General features: G+C 47.1%; 1 protein-coding gene across 2 annotated transcripts in view; it reads left to right on the top strand.

Annotated features, from left to right (window-relative positions):
* LOC140388506 (mitogen-activated protein kinase 14B) overlaps window positions 1–19,117 on the top strand; it is a 50,773-nt gene that overhangs the window by 18,728 nt on the left and 12,928 nt on the right. For both annotated transcript variants that reach the window (XM_072472812.1, XM_072472811.1), the window contains exons 4-7: window positions 5,348–5,459; window positions 9,621–9,650; window positions 12,269–12,316; window positions 18,505–18,619. In XM_072472812.1, coding sequence (XP_072328913.1) covers window positions 5,348–5,459; window positions 9,621–9,650; window positions 12,269–12,316; window positions 18,505–18,619 — 305 coding nt within the window. The remainder of the gene's footprint in view (window positions 1–5,347; window positions 5,460–9,620; window positions 9,651–12,268; window positions 12,317–18,504; window positions 18,620–19,117) is intronic.

Here is a 19,117-nt window from a genome sequence, read left to right as displayed (position 1 = left end):
CCTGCGCCGGGCTACTAGGGACGCAAAGGCCAAAACATCAGCCTCTTTCACCTCCTGCACTCCCGGCTCTTCTGCAACCCCGAATATAGACAACCCCCAGCTTGGTTCGACCTGGACCCCCACCACCTTCGAAAGCACTTTTGTCACCCCCACCCAAAAACCCTGTAGTGCCGGACATGACCAGAACATGTGGGTGCGATTCGCTGGGCTTCTCGAGCATCTCGCACACCTATCCTCTACTCCAAAAAATTTACTGAGCCGTGCTCCAGTCATATGCGCCCTGTGTAACACCTTAAATTGTATCAGGCTTAGCCTGGCACACGAGGACGATGAGTTTACCCTACTTGGGGCATCAGCCCACAGCCCCTCCTCAATCTCCTCCCCCAGCTCTTCTTCCCATTTCCCTTTCAGCTCGTCTACCATAATCTCCCCCTCGTCCCTCATTTCCCTATATATGTCTGATACCTTACCATCCCCCACCCATGTCTTTGAGATCACTCTGTCCTGCACCTCCTGCGTCGGGAGCTGCGGGAATTCCCTCACCTGTTGCCTCGCAAAAGCCCTCAGTTGCATATACCGGAATGCATTCCCTTGGGGCAACCCATATTTTTCGGCCAGCGCTCCCAGACTTGCAAACGTCCCATCTACAAACAGATCTCTCAATTGTGTTACTCCTGCTCTTTGCCATGTTCCAAATCCCCCATCCATTCTCCCCGGAGCAAACCTATGATTATTTCTTATCGGGGACCACACCGAGGCTCCCGTCTTTCCCCTATGCCGTCTCCATTGCCCCCAAATTTTCAGAGTAGCCACCACCACCGGGCTTGTGGTGTATTTCTTCGGTGAGAACGGCAACGGCGCCGTCACCATGGCTTGTAGGCAAGTCCCCCTACAGGACGCCTTCTCCAATCTCTTCCACGCCGCTCCCTCCTCTTCTCCCATCCACTTACATACCATTGAGATGTTGGCGGCCCAGTAGTACTCACTCAGGCTCGGTAGCGCCAGCCCCCCCTATCCCTACTAAGCTACAAAAATCCCTTCCTCACTCTCAGGGTCTTCCCGGCCCACACAAAACTCATGATACTCTTCTCAATCCTTTTGAAAAAGCCTTCGTGATCACCACCGGGAGGCACTGAAACACAAAGAGGAATCTCGGGAGGACCACCATTTTAACCGCTTGTACCCTCCCTGCCAGTGACAGGGATACCATGTCCCATCTCTTGAAGTCCTCCTCCATCTGTTCCACCAACCGCGTTAAGTTTAACCTATGCAATGTACCCCAATTCTTGGCTATCTGGATCCCCAAGTAGCGAAAGTCCCTTGTTACCTTCCTCAGCGGTAAGTCCTCTATTTCTCTGCTCTGCTCCCCTGGATGCACCACAAACAGCTCACTTTTCCCCATGTTCAGCTTATATCCTGAAAATTCTCCAAACTCCCCAAGTATCCGCATTATCTCTGGCATCCCCTCCGCCGGGTCCGCCACATACACCAATAAATCGTCCGCGTAAAGAGATACCCGGTGTTCCTCTCCTCCCCTGAGTACTCCCCTCCACTTCCTGGAACCCCTCAATGCTATTGCCAGGGGCTCAATCGCCAGTGCAAACAATAATGGGGACAGAGGACATCCCTGCCTCGTCCCTCTATGGAGCCGAAAATACGCAGACCCCCGTCCATTCGTGACCACGCTCGCCATCGGGGCCCTATACAGCAGCTGTACCCATCTAATATACTCATCTCCAAAGCCAAATCTCCTCAACACCTCCCACAAATAATGCTTTCTCGGCATCCATCGCCACCACTATCTCCGTTTCCCCCTCTGGTGGGGGCATCATCATTACCCCTAGCAGCCTCCGTATATTCGTATTCAGCTGTCTCCCCTTCACAAACCCAGTTTGGTCCTCATGGACTACCCCCGGGACACAATCCTCTATCCTCATTGCCATTACCTTGGCCAGAATCTTAGCGTCTACATTTAGGAGGGAAATAGGTCTATAGGACCCGCATTGCAGCGGGTCTTTTTCCTTCTTTAGGAGAAGCGATATCGTTGCCTACGACATAGTCGGGGGCAGCTGTCCCCTTTCCTTCGCCTCATTAAAGGTTCTCATCCGTATCGGGGCAAGCAAGTCCACATATTTCCTATAAAATTCGACTGGAAATCCATCCGGTCCCGGAGCCTTCCCCGCCTGCATACTGCTAATTCCTTTCACTACTTCCTCTATCTCGATCTGTGCTCCCAGTCCCACCCTCTCCTGCTCCTCCATCTTAGGAAATTCCAGCCGGTCCAGGAAGCACATCATTCTCTCCTTCCCATCCGGGGGCCGAGCTTCGTATAATCTTTTTATAGAATGCCTTGAACACTCCATTCACTCTCTCCGCTCCCCACTCTATCTCTCCTTCCTCATCCCTCACTCCCCCTATTTCCCTCGCTGCTCCCCTTTTCCTCAATTGGTGGGCCAGCAACCTGCTCGCCTTCTCCCCGTACTCATACTGTTCACCCTGTGCCTTCCTCCACTGTGCTTCTGCAGTACCCGTTGTCAGCAAGTCAAATTCTACGTGTAACCTTTGCCTTTCCCTGTACAGTCCCTCCTCCGGTGCCTCCGCATATTGCCTGTCCACCCTCAGAAGTTCTTGCAGCAACCGCTCCCGTTCCCTACTCTCCTGCTTTCCTTTATGTGCCCTTATTGATATCAGCTCCCCTCTAACCACTGCCTTCAGCGCCTCCCAGACCACTCCCACCTGGACCTCCCCATTATCATTGAGTTCCAAGTATTTTTCAATGCACCCCCTCACCCTTAGACACACCCCTTCATCTGCCATTAGTCCCATGTCCATTCTCCAGGGTGGACGCCCTTCTGTTTCCTCCCCTATCTCCAAGTCTACCCAATGTGGAGCGTGATCCGAAATGGCTATAGCCGTATACTCCGTCCCCCTCACCTTCGGGATCAACGCCCTTCCCAAGACAAAAAAGTCTATTCGCGAATAAACTTTGTGGACATAGGAGAAAAACGAAAACTCCTTACACCTAGGTCTGCTAAATCTCCACGGGTCTACTCCTCCCATCTGCTCCATAAAATCTTTAAGCACCTTGGCTGCAGCCGGCCTCCTTCCAGTCCTGGATCTCAACCTGTCCAGCCCTGGCTCCAGCACCATATTAAAATCTCCACCCATTACCAACTTTCCCACCTCTAGGTCCGGGATGCGTCCTAGCATGCGACTCATAAAATTGGCATCATCCCAGTTCGGGGCATATACGTTTACCAAGACCACCGCCTCCCCCTGTAATTTGCCACTCACCATCACGTATCTGCCCCCGCTATCCGCCACTATGGTCTTTGCCTCAAACATAACCCGCTTCCCCACTAGTATAGCCACCCCCCTGTTTTTCGCATCTAGCCCCGAATGAAACACCTGCCCCACCCATCCTTTGCGTAGTCTAACCTGGTCTATAAGTTTCAAATGCATCTCTTGTAACATAACCACGTCTGCCTTAAGTTTCTTAAGGTGTGCGAGTACTCGTGCCCTCTTTATCGGCCCGTTCAGCCCTCTCACATTCCACGTGATCAACGGGGTTGGGGGGCTTTTTACCCCCCCCCCCCCATGTCGATTAGCCATCCCCTTTTTCCAGCTCCTCACCCGGTTCCCACGCAGCTGTGTCCCCCCCAGGCGGCGCCCCCCTGCCCACCCCACCCCATTCCGGCTCCCCCCTCTCCCCAGCAGCAGCAACCCAGTAACTCCCCCCTCCCATCCCCCTCCCCCCGCTAGATCCCCCACTAGCGTAGTTACACCCCCCCATGTTGCTCCCAGAAGTCTGCAAACTCTGGCCGACCTCGGCTTCCCCCCGTGACCTCGGCTCGCACCGCGCGACGCCCCCTCCTTCCTGCTTCCCTATTCCCGCCATGATTATCATAGCGCGGGAACAAAGCCCGCGCTTTCCTTTTGGCCCCGCCCCCCATGGCCAACGCCCCATCTCCTCCACCTCCCTTCCTCCCTCCACCACCACCTGTGGAAGAGAGAAAAGTTACCGCATCGCAGGATTAATAACATAAAACTCACCTTTTCCCCCCCTTTTTCCCCCCTCTTCACCCCCCATACTCGCCCCACCACTTTGTTTCAAACGTTCTTTTTTAGTAACCCGCTTATTCCAGTTTTTCTTCCACAATAAAAGTCCACGCCTCATCCGCCGTCTCAAAGTAGTGGTGCCTCCCTTGATATGTGACCCACAGTCTTGCCGGTTGTAGCATTCCACATTTTATCTTCTTTTTGTGAAGCACCGCCTTGGCCCGATTAAAGCTCGCCCTCCTTCTCGCCACCTCCGCACTCCAGTCTTGATAAACGCGGATCACCGCGTTCTCCCACCTACTGCTCCGAGTTTTCTTTGCCCATCTAAGGACCATCTCTTTGTCCTTAAAACGGAGGAATCTCACCACTATGGCTCTAGGAATTTCTCCTGCTCTCGGTCCTCGCGCCATCACTCGGTATGCTCCCTCCACCTCCAGCGGACCCGCCGGGGCCTCCGCTCCCATTAACGAGTGCAGCATCGTGCTCACATATGCCCCGATGTCTGCTCCTTCTGCACCTTCAGGAAGATCAAGAATCCTTAAATTATTCCTCCTCGCGTTATTCTCCAGCACCTCCAATCTTTCCACACATCGTTTATGGTGTGCCTCGTGCATCTCCGTCTTCACCACCAGGCCCTGTATATCGTCCTCGTTCTCGGCAGCCTTTGCCTTCACGACCCGAAGCTCCCGCTCCTGGGTCTTTTGCTCATCCTTTAGCCCTTCGATCGCCTGTAATATCGGGGCCAACAGCTCCTTCTTCATCTCCTTTTTAAGCTCTTCCACGCAGCGTTTCAAAAACTCGTGTTGTTCAGGGCCCCATATTAAACTGCCACCTTCCGACGCCATCTTGGTTTTTGCTTGCCTTCCTTGCCGCTGCTCTAAAGGATCCACCGCAATCCGGCCACTTTCCTCTCCTTTTTCCATCCGTATCCAGGGGGGATTCCCTTCTGGTTTACCGCACAGTGCTTCTAGCCGTTAAAATTGCCGTTGGGGCTCTTATTAAGAGCCCAAAAGTCCGTTCCACAGGGAGCTGCCGAAACGTGCGACTTAGCTGGTCATCGCCGCACCCGGAAGTCACTTCCATAATTTTTATCCAGTGCTTGTAGATCAGATATAAAAAATAGCAAGCACTTGAAGGTTATCATATCTGTCAAAATAATAAAGATTCTGAATAAACCTTACTTCCAAACATAGAATATATGAATGTAAAATGTTTTAAAACTTGGCTGACTGAAGTTGCTAGAGTACGTGTGAATGTTCACCCCTGCGTGTGTAAATTCTCTCCACAGTTACCTGGTGATGCCATTTGTGGAGCGGGACCTCAGTCATATCATGAAAAAACAGAAGCTCTCCGAGAATATGGTGGTGTTTATTCTTTACCAGATTCTACGTGGGCTGAAGGTGAGGAGAAGGAGGGTTGTAAGGGATAGATTCCCGGAGAAGGACAAAGGTAGTTCCAACCTCAAGCATACCTGTAATTATTGCCGCTGGACAGGAAGAAACTTCAGTATTGTCCAAAGCATCTGTGTGCTGGATCGAGCTCATTGCAATCCGAACCTACTTTAGTTCCTTGGGGATAATAATAGCCTCAAACCCAGACAGGGGCCTACTTGTATACCTATGATTAGTGGTTGCTGGTATGTCCAACTGACCGATTTTACTGCTTTTTACCTCTGGTTATTTTGCATCTCTGACCTCGCCTGAAGGGATTTGACACTTTACTCGGTTATGGTTCTATGGGTATGAATCATCCTCCTAAGGCTCATCCACGATTCATGTGCAAGATTGAATGCTGTTGGGTAATATAAGACATTATGCAGGCTCAATCCAATCCTCACCCAACAGGAAGGCAGGGGAAGCAGATTGTCGATCACCTTCCCACCATAATGGCACCAGCAAGGAGGAAGGTGGAGGACGGCCTTCTCACCCAGAGGTCAATTATGTTGCTTAAAAGACCAACTGAGCCTCTTTCAGCTACCGCTGCCATTTTATCAGTGGTGGGTGGGTCCTCCACCACTTGGGGAGATAGCTTGGAAAACCTTGGCTCTTGCTTGTGGGCTCGGGGTGAGGGACCCTCCCAATCGGGCACTCTGTGGCCTATGAACAGTTCCCACAGTGACGATGGCTGCCCCGTGACATTTCTCCCACCCTCACCAACCCATATCCCCCTCACAGGGACCTGCTGACTGGCCCTGTTGAGCCCCAAGCCCACCTAAGTACTTGTCTTGTTGCACGGGTGGCCTCCCTCCCTGCAACCTGGGCTGGGCACAGTCCCGGCAGTGGCCACCACTCTGTGGTGCTACTGAGAATAGCGATCTACCAGCCCTGCGCCTGGGTAGCAGTTCTTGGGGGCGGTCTTTTAAAGGGATGGGAGCGCCGACCACAACTGGATGTTGCTGGATGGACCTAAAATGCAGCGGAAGGGGTTCCCTAAACAGCTGAGGTGGCTGCCAGTCACTGAGGCCTTCACAGACCCGACAAAATTCAGCCTAATCTACGCACACTTTAATCAGTAAGAGAATCGGGGGTTATGGGGATAAGGCAAGAAAGTGAAGTTGAGGATTATCACATCAGCGAAGTGGTGATCTCATTGAATGGCGGAGCAGGCTCGATGGGCTGAATGGCCTGCTTCTGCTCCTACGTCTTATGGTCTTACTTCCGGCAGGGGTAGCCAGATGGCAGTGAAGAGCAGGAAACCATCTGGTATTTCCCTCACTAACCCAGAACCGTGATATTAATTGTGGCGTCCTACCACTGGTCCCGACGGAATAAGTTAAATCATCACAAACCTATGCACCATCCTGGCCTGTTCTTGCTCAGAACGAGGAATGAATCATTGGGAATGTTTACATTTATGGACTTTTCCAGATAATTTCTTTGTTATCTTATGAGACAGTGAAATCAGCCTGAGCTTGGTTTTGAGGCACCTTCAGGACCTGCAATGATTTAATGCGTGTGAAATCCTAAATTCTAAAATTCTCTGAAGTGTGAGGTAGCAACACTGTTACTGATTTCAGGATCACTTGGCAGGACTCTGGATAGACTTTCTGTGCATCCATTTTATTTATGCTGCGCAGCAGTCTCCCAAATAGCCGGAACCAGATGCGTCCGAGCAGGTGCTTGGACAGACTTTTCTTTCCTCTCTGTTATTTTAACACGTTTTTAATTAGTGCAGATGAATCCAAACACATTGAAAATCTCATGCGATGGTGTGATAGTTCCAGAAATATGGGCTAACCGACGGCAACCACGTTTTTATCACTCCGAATCCCCCTGCGATGTCAGTGGAGTTACTGATATGTTCAATTTCAGTCTTTAATAAATAAGAGGGGCTTTACTTGATCCAAATATACTCAATTCAGTGTTTGTGGTTAAAACAGAAGGGTGAATTGTCTGCCCATCTTCCATAAAATCCTTCTCAGTGATTCAGCTTCTATTTGTAACTCTAATTTAATTCCATTATCAATGCTGCGTTGGTCATGGGAACAGATGTCAAACAGGGAGAAAAAAAGCTTGGAATGAAAGGATCGGAAAAGCTTGATGTGAATTTTTAAAAAAGCTGTTTTGACATGTCTGGCAGGGACGGAAGTAAATCTGGCAGCAGGAAAATGTGATTTTTGTCGTGATTTAATCAACTGAAGGAGCACACATGCTAAACACGGCCCGAGGTCTAACAGTCAGGAAGACCAATCCTTCTGCCTTAATTCAGCAAGTTAATTGCCCTGAAATTTCCATCCAGACTGGCCATAAAACCAGTGTCTTGTACATTCATTCAGTATTTCTCGGTAAAATGGCTGTGATACAGGAGGATATCTATGAGCGCTTGTTAACCTGCGCACCTCGTAAACACGAGCAGGATCTTTTAACAGATTGTATTGGATCCCTTTCCATACAGATGATATTTCACACAGAATCTCGTAAATTTTGCGAGACGAAAGGGGAAGGTGGGAGCAATTGGAAAAGGGGAATTAACTGGAATGAAACTTTGTGAAGTGGCCTTATGTGATAAAATTCAAAAACACGAGATATATGTATTCTTTGACCCAAGTTGTGAATGATGTGTTGGGTGTTCTGGATCACATACAGGTCACCAACACTTGAAATAGTGCAACACTATTTTATTGAATAATTAACTGTTTAAACATACTCAGACTGTGGGTTAATACGATACTAGCTTTAACTAAAGACTTTTGCCTTGTCCTAACTAGTCAATGCACTCCGCACATGGTGAATGTCTGTGTTGCACGCTGTGAGCTCTGTCCTCCTAGCTAGCTGCTACTCGAATGAGCGGGAACTCTGATGCCCCCTGTCTTTATAGTGCGTGTGCTCTCACTGGTGATTGGCTGCGGTGTTGTGTGTATTGATTGGTCTCACTGTGTGTCCATCAGTGTGTGTCTGCACCATGATATACTGGTGTATATTATGACAGTGAAGATCCTTTTGGATTCGGTTAGTTGCTGCCTGACGGTGCATATTTTGGATAAGACTGTCGGAAAGGACAGATTCCCAAATGCACACTGGGATTAAAGACTACATTTATACAGCACAATTCGCAGAAGCCTCCTAAATGCCTCCTGTTGAAGCCACAATGTGGCTTCCCTCAATATTATATCAAAGTGCCAACTCGGGTATTGTGAAGGAGGCATGGTGGCACAGTGGTTAGCACTGCTGCCTCACGGCGCCGAGGGCCCGGGTTCGATAATGGCACCGGATCACTGTACGTGTGGAGTTTGCACATTCTCCCCGTGTCTGCGTGGGTCTCGCCCCCACAACCCAAAGATATGCAGGGTAGGTGGATTGGCCACAATAAATTGCTCCTTAATTGGAAAAAAAGAATTGGGTACTTTAAAATTATTTTTTTTAAAGTCAGATATTGTGATGATTGTGTGTATGTTAATTTCAGACTGTATGTCATGAAAAGTGATAATTTGTCATGTATCGATTTTACGATACTATTATGAATAATATATTGTGGTCATTGTATATAGTATATCCAGCTTACAACATATTTACGAATCATATATTGCGATCATCATATACATTGTATTATCTTGTTAATAACATTCTTGTAGTTATGGTGGTTCTCCCAACATCTGGTTAGCATCACAGATGTAATACGGGAGTATCTCCATGCTCCATTTTCGGTGACAAAATGATGGGGCATTTTACAGCCCTTTCCTTCTCAAATATAGGAGTTTTTTTTTACAAATTCACCCCGTGTATTTATTAGTGAAAATGGGTGAAACTGTTAGAAGTCCCCAAGTACATGAGCTCTAATGAGGAGGGTAAGTATACATTATAACTGCTTATTCGGTGGAAGTTTTATCTCTATGTAAGATTTGGAGACCTTCATATGCAATGGCGGAAGTAGAACTCATCTCCACTCAACCAACCCATCTCCCCAAATCGGTGTGTGCTGTGGGGTCCCACATCTATTCAAAATGCAGACACCTGCATTGAAAATGCCAATAGTGGGTCAGTAATTCACGAGTGTCCTTCAATGTCAACTTGTAAGGTTTTTACTTTAAAATTTACTGATATTGTTTCTGATCTCTCACACAGTACATCCATTCTGCTGGGATTGTACACCGGGTAAGGTACTTTCCTTCATAACCCTTTACAGAATGTCCCATTGAGATGCACAATTGCTTCTGTGAGGTGAAATGACTTGTTAACCACAAATAACTTTATCATTTTACATCATCTATTTATGTCATAAGTAAAGGTAAAGTCGCCACAGTCCCAGATGACCATAGGTTGCTTTCCCCTTTGAGGGGGAGAGCTGACTGATGGTGATTTAACCTGAGGATCACCACACCCCAGGCATGGGGCAAGGTTGAGAAGGCAACATACTTAAATAAAGGTTATTTTTAAAGGAGATGTTTCATCTTTATTCAGTTGTTCGTCTGCCTTAATCCTGGCCAAAAGGATGTTTTTGAGTAACTCAATTCAGATGATCCCTTTTAAGCCATTAGAAAATGTTCTCTGCCACTTTTCATCTAAGCCTCTCCAAATTTGCTCCTTAGTTGGGGTTGCTACAAAATGGATGGGTTCATTTCTCGTTTTTAACCATTGCACCAAAACAATGGAAAATTCTGAACAGGAGAATCTAAATCTCGGGCCTACATTTCCAACTAGAGAATATCAGCTCAAATCTCAGTCCAAACTGACTGGAACTCTAACCGGAGAATCCCCAGTTAAATCTCTGCGTTCATTGAAAGGGGCTCCCAACAAGACAATCCAAGGTTTAATCCAAGGTTTAATCCCAGGGGTCATCAGCTCCTAACCTGATACTCTGAGATTCAATACAAGTCAACTGGAAATCCCTACCAGAGTCTAAGTTTAAAACCAATGACCAACTGACTATCACTCTCCATGATAATTGGGAAGGAAATTTTATTTAACAGTGTCATTGCACATAGCAAATTAATGGGCATGATTCAGACAAAATAACTCATTTTGGGCGTTTTGACAGGGTGTTTCCTGCCGGCTTTTGGGTGAGATTCAGACCGGTATTCAACCACACTTATCATTTTTTTTGGAACTTGTGGTGTTTCTCCCCGATCTAGCCCACACTTAGGAATTTACTCAGCAGTGGGGAGCTGAACTCGCTATCGAGAATGGCTCCTCCGAGATCAGGCCGCCATTTTGAAAGGGTGCCACGATCTCTAAATGAGCATGAGGGTGCCTCACCCCCCTCCCCCCACCCATAATGAGCATGAGGGTGCCTCCCCAAACCCCCCCACCACCACCACCCACAGGCAGTGTCACGCCTCACAGACACGGAAATTACCCCAAGTGAGGACACCCCACTATGCGGTCGCTGAGGGCCCCCCCCTTTTCCAGCTCCCTCTTTCAGGTCACCCCCCCTCCACAGTAGCATAGTGGTTAGCACAATTGCTTCACAGCTCCAGGGTTCCAGGTTCGATTCCCGGCTGGGTCACTGTCAGTGCGGAGTCTGCACATTCTCCCCATGTCTGCGTGGGTTTCCTCCGGGTGTTCCCGTTTCCTCCTACAGTCCAAACTTGTGCGGGTTAAGTGGATTGGCCATGCTAAATTGCCCTTAGTGTCCAAAAAGGTTCAGTGGGGGTTGCTGGATTATGGGGATAGGGTAGATATGTGGATTTGGGTGGGGTGCTCTTTGTAAGGGCCGGTGCAGACTCGATGGGCTGAATGGCCCCCTTCAGCACTAAATTCTATGACAATGTTTATGATGCCCCTACATACACCCCTTCACGTCAACGTCCTTTATACCCCCCCTTTCATGGGCATGGCCCCCCTCTGGCCCTGACTCTTGGCAATGCCAACCTGGCACCCAGGTAGTGCCAGCCTGGCACCTTGGTAGTGCCCTTGTAACCCTAGAAGTGCCAACTGTGCAGACAGACAGCACCAGGCTGGCACTGCCAGTGTGCCCAGTTGGCACTGCCAGGGTGCCCAGGTGCCGGGAGGGTGCCAGGGTACTACGCTTCCCTGTCTCGAGCACCTGGGGAGTTGCAATGGCCTCTGAGACCTATAAGTGACCATCACACCTGGTCTCCGCTTGTGGAGACCAGTACTAACTGGCGCCCAGTTGAGGCCATGCCAGTGCAGCCAGTGACTCCCAGACGCCGAGGAATACAGACTCAAATCAGTCATGCATATTTAAATGATAAATATGTTTATCTGGATCACACCCAGTGAGTCATGATCCAGATTGCGGCGGGAGCCTCGAGGTGAAGCCCGATTTGGGCCTCTGCCACGATTCTCCTGGCCGAGCTCGACGCAGTGGAAGGATCACTCCCATTAACCTTTCTATTGAGATAATTAATGCCAGTGTATAAAATTATGAGGGGTCTAGAGAGTGTGGATAGGGAGGCACTATTCCACTTTGTTGAAGAGGACAGATTTAGAGTGAGAGGTAGGAAATTTGGAGGGTATTGGAGGGGAACCATTGTCTCTCAGAGTGTGGGGGGGGATCTTCTGAAACTCATTTCCTGAACGCTGGTACAGAGAGAAACCCTCATAAAATTTAAAAAGTACTTTGGTGTGCACGTGAAGTGTCGTGATGTACAAGGCTACGGACTCCAAACTGGAGCACGGGATTAGGCTGGATGGCTGCTTGACAGCCAGCAGGGACAAGATGGACCGAATGTCCTCCTTCCCGACTATACATTTTGCTGATTCTCTGCTAGATTCTCTGAAAGGTAGTTACGTGAATTGTTTCATTGCAGGACCTCAAACCCAGCAATCTAGCAGTGAACCAGAACTGTGAACTAAAGGTAAGTGCAGATTTACGACACTAACTGTACACACAGAACCGGGAAGTGCTCAGGACATCTGCTACGTTTAGGTCGACCCACAAGATGTTAAAGGGAAGAAATTCTCTACTTTCTAAAGTGTTGAAAACAAATTAGTGTCTGCAGTATCCTTTGTTTTACTGTCCCCAAAACCTAATACCCTTCATCATGTGGAGGAGAGTGTATGGGATTGAACAACCAAACCATGTAAATAATGAAGTGAAAGTTTAAGCTGTTGCAGCCCGAACTGATGGAACAAGGATCCTTTTTCTATGCTGTCTCTAAAGGGTTTTAAGATAGACACAGTGAAGAAATTTGATTTAATATACTGCATTTGCTGCTCACAGTCTCCTCAATTGAGGAGTCCAAACACAGATTGGGTGACCACTTGGTGGGACACGTCCGTTCATACTACCAGCTTCTGGTGGTTTGGCATTTAAATTCTCCACCTTGCTCTCACGCCGACGGGCATGTCCTTATTATTCACTGTTTCGGTGAAGCGCAACGCAAACTTGACGAACTCTGCCTTATCTTTCAATTAGGCACTTTGCAACCTTCTGGACTTGACATTGAGTTCAACAATTTCAGGCGATAACCCTCTTTTTACCTCATTTTTCTCTGAATTTTGCTTTCAGACAGTAGCACACTTGCTGTAGGCACACCTTTTGTTTCCTTGGACCAAAATCACTCCCTTTGGCTCTGTAAAACTAACTTTTATTACAGAATTGTTACAGTGCAGAGGGAGGCCATTCAACTCGTTGTGTCTGCACCAGCTCTCCGATTGAGTAATTCACATAATGCCATTCTCCCTGTAACCCTGCATATTGTTCCTTTTCAAACAATGGTCTAATTCCATTTTGAATGCCTCGATTGAAGCAGTCTCCACCACACTCTCAAGCAGTGTACTCCAGCCCTTAGCTACTTGCTGTGTGACAAAACTCTTCCTCATGTTGCTTTTGTTCTTTTTGTCAGTTACCTCTTTCGCCAATTCCTTTAAATCTGTGCCCCCTTGTCTTGATCCTTTCTCGAATGGGAACACCTCTAGTCAGACCTTTCATGATTTAAACTTGCACATCGTTGGCTCCCCATAACCCTCACCCACCCTTCCACAATCTCTCCAACATAAGCAAATTACTGCTGCCGCTCTGGTTAAAACCCTCCCAATATGTACAAATAAAGAGTCATATGGACTCAAAACGTTAACTCCGCTTCTCGCTCCACAGATGCTGCCAGACATACTGACCTTTTCCAGCGTTGTCTGTTTTTATTTTATGCAGAAAGTACCCCTGGATGATGGTCTGCTGATTATTGCCCTTGTAGGGGAGGCAGTGGAGTGGAATTGTCACTAGACTCGTAATACATAGACTCAGGGTAATGGTCTGGGGACCAGGGTTCAAATCCCACCATGGCAGATGGTGAAATTTGAATTCAATAAATATCTGGAATTAAAAGTCTAATAATGACCATGAAACTATTGTCGATTGCAGTAAAAACCCATCTGGTTCATTAATCTGCCATCCTTACCTGGCCAGGCCTACATGTGACTCCAGGTCCACAGCAATGTAGTGCATTGTTGTTGACTCTTAAATGTTCCGGGATGGGCAATAGATGCTGGTTCAGCCAGTGACACCCACATTTCATGAAATAATTTTAAAATAAATCCACCACCTCAATGTAGTCCAAGTAGGCACCAACGCAGCAGAGGGTCAAGATGGCGCCGGAGCATGGTGACCCTCTGCGAGCTGTCTCAACCAGACCCTTTTCATAGAATCATAGAATTTACAGTGCAGAAGGGGGCCATTCGACCCATCGAGTCTGCACCGACCCTTGGAAAGAGCACCCTACTCAAGCCAACCCTATCCCTGTAACCCATCTTAACTTCTTTTTTGGACACTAAGGGCAATCCACCTGACACGCACATCTTTGGACTGTGGGAGGAAACTGGAACACCCGGAAGAAACCCACGCAGACACAGGGAAAATGTGCAGGCTCCGCAGACAGTGACCCAAGCTGGGAATTGAACCTGGGACCCCGGAGCTGTGAAGCAACTGTGCTAACCACTGTGCTACCATGCTGCCCTCTTGTATCTCTTATCACTGTTCTGTCGATTATTCTTTTGTCTACTACGTACATATTGTGTACGTTCCCTTGGCCACAGAAAAGTACTTTTCACTATACTTCGGTACATGTGACAATAAGTATCAACATATACCAGCTGGTTCATCAGACTGTCACTCAATCTCTCCTGACTTCCACAGCTCTTCCTGTACTTGTATAACCCACTCATTGGCAAACACCTCCCACCCATTGGTAAAATTTTATTACATCTCTAACTTTTCCAAGTTCTGTTCAAAGGTTGAAATGTTGGGTAGAATCTTACCAGAATTTGGTACAGGCTCGTACTGAAAACTGGAGTGTAAATCTCCAGTGGTAGACTGGTTTTCTCTCCAGACATTGAGCCTCTTGGAGAAAATAAAACAGTGGCCGTGGTTAACGCAGGTACGCTAGAGGGGCAGAGCGCGGCCTCATGGAACCAGCAAGCGTCTCCAGAGAGATCAAGATGCTATCTTTAAAGGGCGCCCTGATCAACACTTCAGCTTAATGGCCCCCAGACCCCATCAAGGAGCCTTTGGCAGATCTCCACATAAACACTGCCCCCCCCCCCCAACCGTCAATCCTCGCCAGCATATCATTCCTCCCCCCCTGAAGTAAAAAACTCACCACTATTCTTAGAATTCCCCCTATACCAAAAAGGATCAATAAGACATTCTAAATGGTGAACAGGGATTCTCACTCCCTGACTCCTATGCAGACTTAGGTGGGTGCTATTCAGGTCAAACTATATTTTCAAGTTATCCCCCGGTATAACCCATATCTTCATAGAAGAATTTTATCTACTTACCACTTAGAGCATCGATCCTGGGTCCCACGTTGCTAAGTAAGTAAAGTAGACTTTGTAATAACCACTGTTTCAGGTAAAAACTTTTCAGTTATTTTATTATTATACTTTTCCTTTTAAAAGATGCAATCACTGTCTTTACAGAATAAGTAAAAAGATCTTGCTTCTGGATTTCCTGGGTTGGTTGAAAAGACCTTCAGGTCCACCTTGACAATCACTCTTCTTTAGCTTTTGGTCTTTCTCAGATGGATTTGCTGTTCCGCTCGGTTGCTATGCTCTATCTTCCCCATGACCGAGGGCAGCTATGAGAGTTGACTCTCTTCTTTAGCTTTTGGTCTTCCTCAGATGGATTTGTGTTCTGCTCGGTTGCTATGTTCTATTCTTCCCATAACCGAGCTATGAGAGCTGACTCTGCTGGCTGTCCCCTTTTTTAGGGTTTATGTACCCCTTCTAGCAGTTCATAGAATCATAGAATTTACAGTGCAGAAGGTCATTCGGCCCATCGAGTCTGCACCGGCTCTTTGAAAGAGCACCCTACCAAAGCCCACACCTCCACCCTATCCCCATAACCCAGTAACCCCACCCAACACTAAGGGCAATTTTGGACACTAAGGGCAATTTAGCACGGCCAATCCACCTAACCTGCACATCTTTGGACAGTGGGAGGAAACCGGAACACCCGGAGGAAACCCACGCACACACGGGGCGAACGTGCAGACTCCGCACAGACAGTGACCCAAGCCGGGAGTTGAACCTGGGACCCTGGAGCTGTGAAGCAATTATGCTAACCACTATGCCACCGTGCTGCCCAGTTATTAAGTTTATATGACATTATCGTAAAGTAACTTTATTTACTCTTGATTATACAAGATACCTTTAATCTGAATTGTTTCTAACACGACTATGTATTCATATTGAGCATGACTTCAGCTCATCGATCTCTGATTACATTGTTTCCTTTGTGATGTTCAAAAGTGCTTTGATCCCAGAGGGGTGTTACATTTGGTTTCTGTCATTTCTAAAGTTGCTTTATTGTCAAATAGTGCCCCCAGCTCAGAACTCTGACTCCGATTTGGGTCTAACGTGTGTTCCCGTGGACACGTTGTCTCCAGCTCCCCATTTTCACCTGGTGTCAGCAGAATTTCACACCTAAACATTTGTCACCCAATTCAACTGAAATTCCTAACCATTCTTTTCTAGCTGCTTACTAAAATAATTAACTTCAAAGAAGGTGCAAAATATTGCTTTTTTCCATATAACTAAAAGTTCAATCTGCTGTGACTTAAAAGGCATACATCAGTTTTACATTTGAATAGTCACAAGCTGTTTTCTTAACGCCTGTTTGATAAAGGCTATCTGCATTTCAAAACCTTCTTTTGCAGCTGCTGTTAACCATTCATGGGATTTTTCCCTACATTCTCTCATGTAGCCTTGGGTCAGGTATTGCCAGACTTCCATATTTCAAATGACATCTTTTCCCATTTTTTCTTTTACACCCCCCTCAACAATCATCGCCTCCATTCCAAGCCCCCGTCAACATCATGGAAGTATAGTCTGCACTCCCTCCCCCCTCCCTCAATGTCCACTTTCCCTCCCACCGCACATCAATATACACAACTATTCCCCCCCGCCCCCCCAATGGGGTTCCCACCGGGCATGTCCCTCTTTTCCCCTCCTCCCCTCCCAGGGACTGTACTTACCGCTGCGCCCCCGAGGGATCTCCTCGACTGCCTTGCATCTGGCCAAACCTGTTGTGCACCTCGTTAACGTGACGTCACGTTGGCGAGGTATGAATATTTAGTGAGAGGGTTCATGTGGCGGCGAGCCACAATAATAAGATTTAAATTGGTGTAAAACTATTAAAATGAGAGTCATGCCTTTGTGGGCATGAACCTCGTGACATCGCAGGCGAGGGGCAGGGAACATGATGCGTTTCCCAATTCTCGTGGGATTTCCGGCAGATGGCTCGTGCAGACTGAAAATCACCCCCGTTAACTCTGGTTCCCTTTCCACTGATGCTGCCTGACCGGCTGAGTATTTCCAGTGTTTTCTGTCTTTATTTCAGATTTCCAGCATTTTGTGGTTTTCAGCTTTTCTACATTAGAGTCTGGACATACTTAATCAATTCTTGGTGGACACCAGATGGATAGCAGAAAATATTTACAGAGTTGGGGCGACCTTTTAAAAGTGAAGGTTGGGACCTGGATGCAGAAGTCCTGCTTCCATTTCTGGCCCATAGAAGGTTACTGGTAAGGGAAAGTGGTGGGATGCGACTCGCATAAGCACAAAACACAAATCTGCTGGGCCATTTAAAAGTAGTGCTGAGTTTAAGCAGACCCCATTTTCACTGTTCCAAGGGCCTTTACGCACTGCATGGAAATCACACATTTATGGGGTAAACATTTATGGGGTAAACATAAATGCACTTGAAGGGCAGGGAAAGTCTGTTCAGTGTCTTGATCTAAAGTTATTGAAGTTCCTAGCCCTTTAAAAACTAGGCTGTAGCTGTCAGTTGGAGTAAAGGAAAACGCATTGCTGGAGTGCATTGATTGACAGGCCATCTGGTATAGTTTAGAAAACAAAATTAACATCTGCTCCTGCAGTTTCAATAGGCTTCATTTTTGACATTTCACAAGAGCCGTATTTACAACTGAGCTCATTATGAATGTTTGACTGAGGGGGGGGGGGGTTTACTTTATTTTTGTTTATGTTATTTACACTGGAGGGTCTGAGGGGGTGTATATACTTGTGTTAATGTTAATTTATTATTTATGTACAGTGGGGGAGGGGTTTGGGGTGGTTGCTTTTTTAGATTGTGTTTTGTACTTAACCCTGTTGGGTTCTTTTTTCTTTCACATTTTGTTATTGATATTTAATGAAAACCTTTAATAAAAATTATTTTTTTTTAAAAAGGGTCCCCGGGAAAAATGTTTGAAAAACACTGCCCTAAAGCACTACCCTGGGTCTCTGGATTACTAGACAATACCACTATGCCAGCACCTCCTCATGCTCCTAATTTGTACGTTTGATTTCGTACTATTGACTTATAGTCCATCATAATTCTGGATCTTGGATTGGAGAGGGCAGCTGATGTTATAACTTAGCGATACTGACCCTCTGCAGTTCTTTTGACCCTTGGCGGACATCAATGGTTTCTTTCTGTCCTGTATGTTCCCATGTGTTCTTAATCCCAGTGTGTAAAAAAGAAATGTCATGGTAGTTGTAAAATCAAACCTCAGCATTCGTTTTTCTTAAATAGCTTTTGTTTCAGATTTTAGATTTTGGACTAGCTCGTCCTACCGAGACAGAGATGACGGGCTATGTTATAACTCGCTGGTACCGACCTCCTGAGATTATTCTGAATTGGATGCACTACAGTTATTCAGGTGGGATTCTGAGATAACCTGAAAGTATAAAGAAGCAACCCGCATATGAAGGGGGGGGGGGGGGGGGGGTGTGTTCAGCGATGATACCTCTTAAAACTAAATAGTTAGCATGCCACTAGAGTAGTTTTACATCAGTTACTTTATTAAGGATTGAGATGAATTATAGGAAGAAATAGTTCAGAGTTTAACTAGTCAGGAACTTAGACACAGGCACCAAATTTGACTGCTAGTTTTTGCGGTTAGCTGAAGTCAGCTGGGACCTATGGTGCTGATGGCAACAGGTTAATTCAATTGGCCTTACTGTACTTGGGTTAGGAAAGGAAAATCTTCCAGGATTCCCACTCCTGGTCACTATCCGGTTGTTCCTGCTGGAAAACCATGTGTGTTGACTGTGAGGGACACCATGGGTGAGATGTTAACTGGCCTCATAACCCACCCATTTTCATAGGGTTAAAATTGGAACCCATTGCTAGAGCTGGGTTATGTTGCTCCAAGGTT

Source organism: Scyliorhinus torazame, chromosome 13 (assembly GCF_047496885.1).
Source record: "Scyliorhinus torazame isolate Kashiwa2021f chromosome 13, sScyTor2.1, whole genome shotgun sequence".
NCBI classification, from domain to species: Eukaryota; Metazoa; Chordata; class Chondrichthyes; order Carcharhiniformes; family Scyliorhinidae; genus Scyliorhinus; species Scyliorhinus torazame.
The sequence above is the reverse complement of the archived record's forward strand: the minus strand, read 5'-3'. Positions and strand labels throughout refer to the sequence as shown.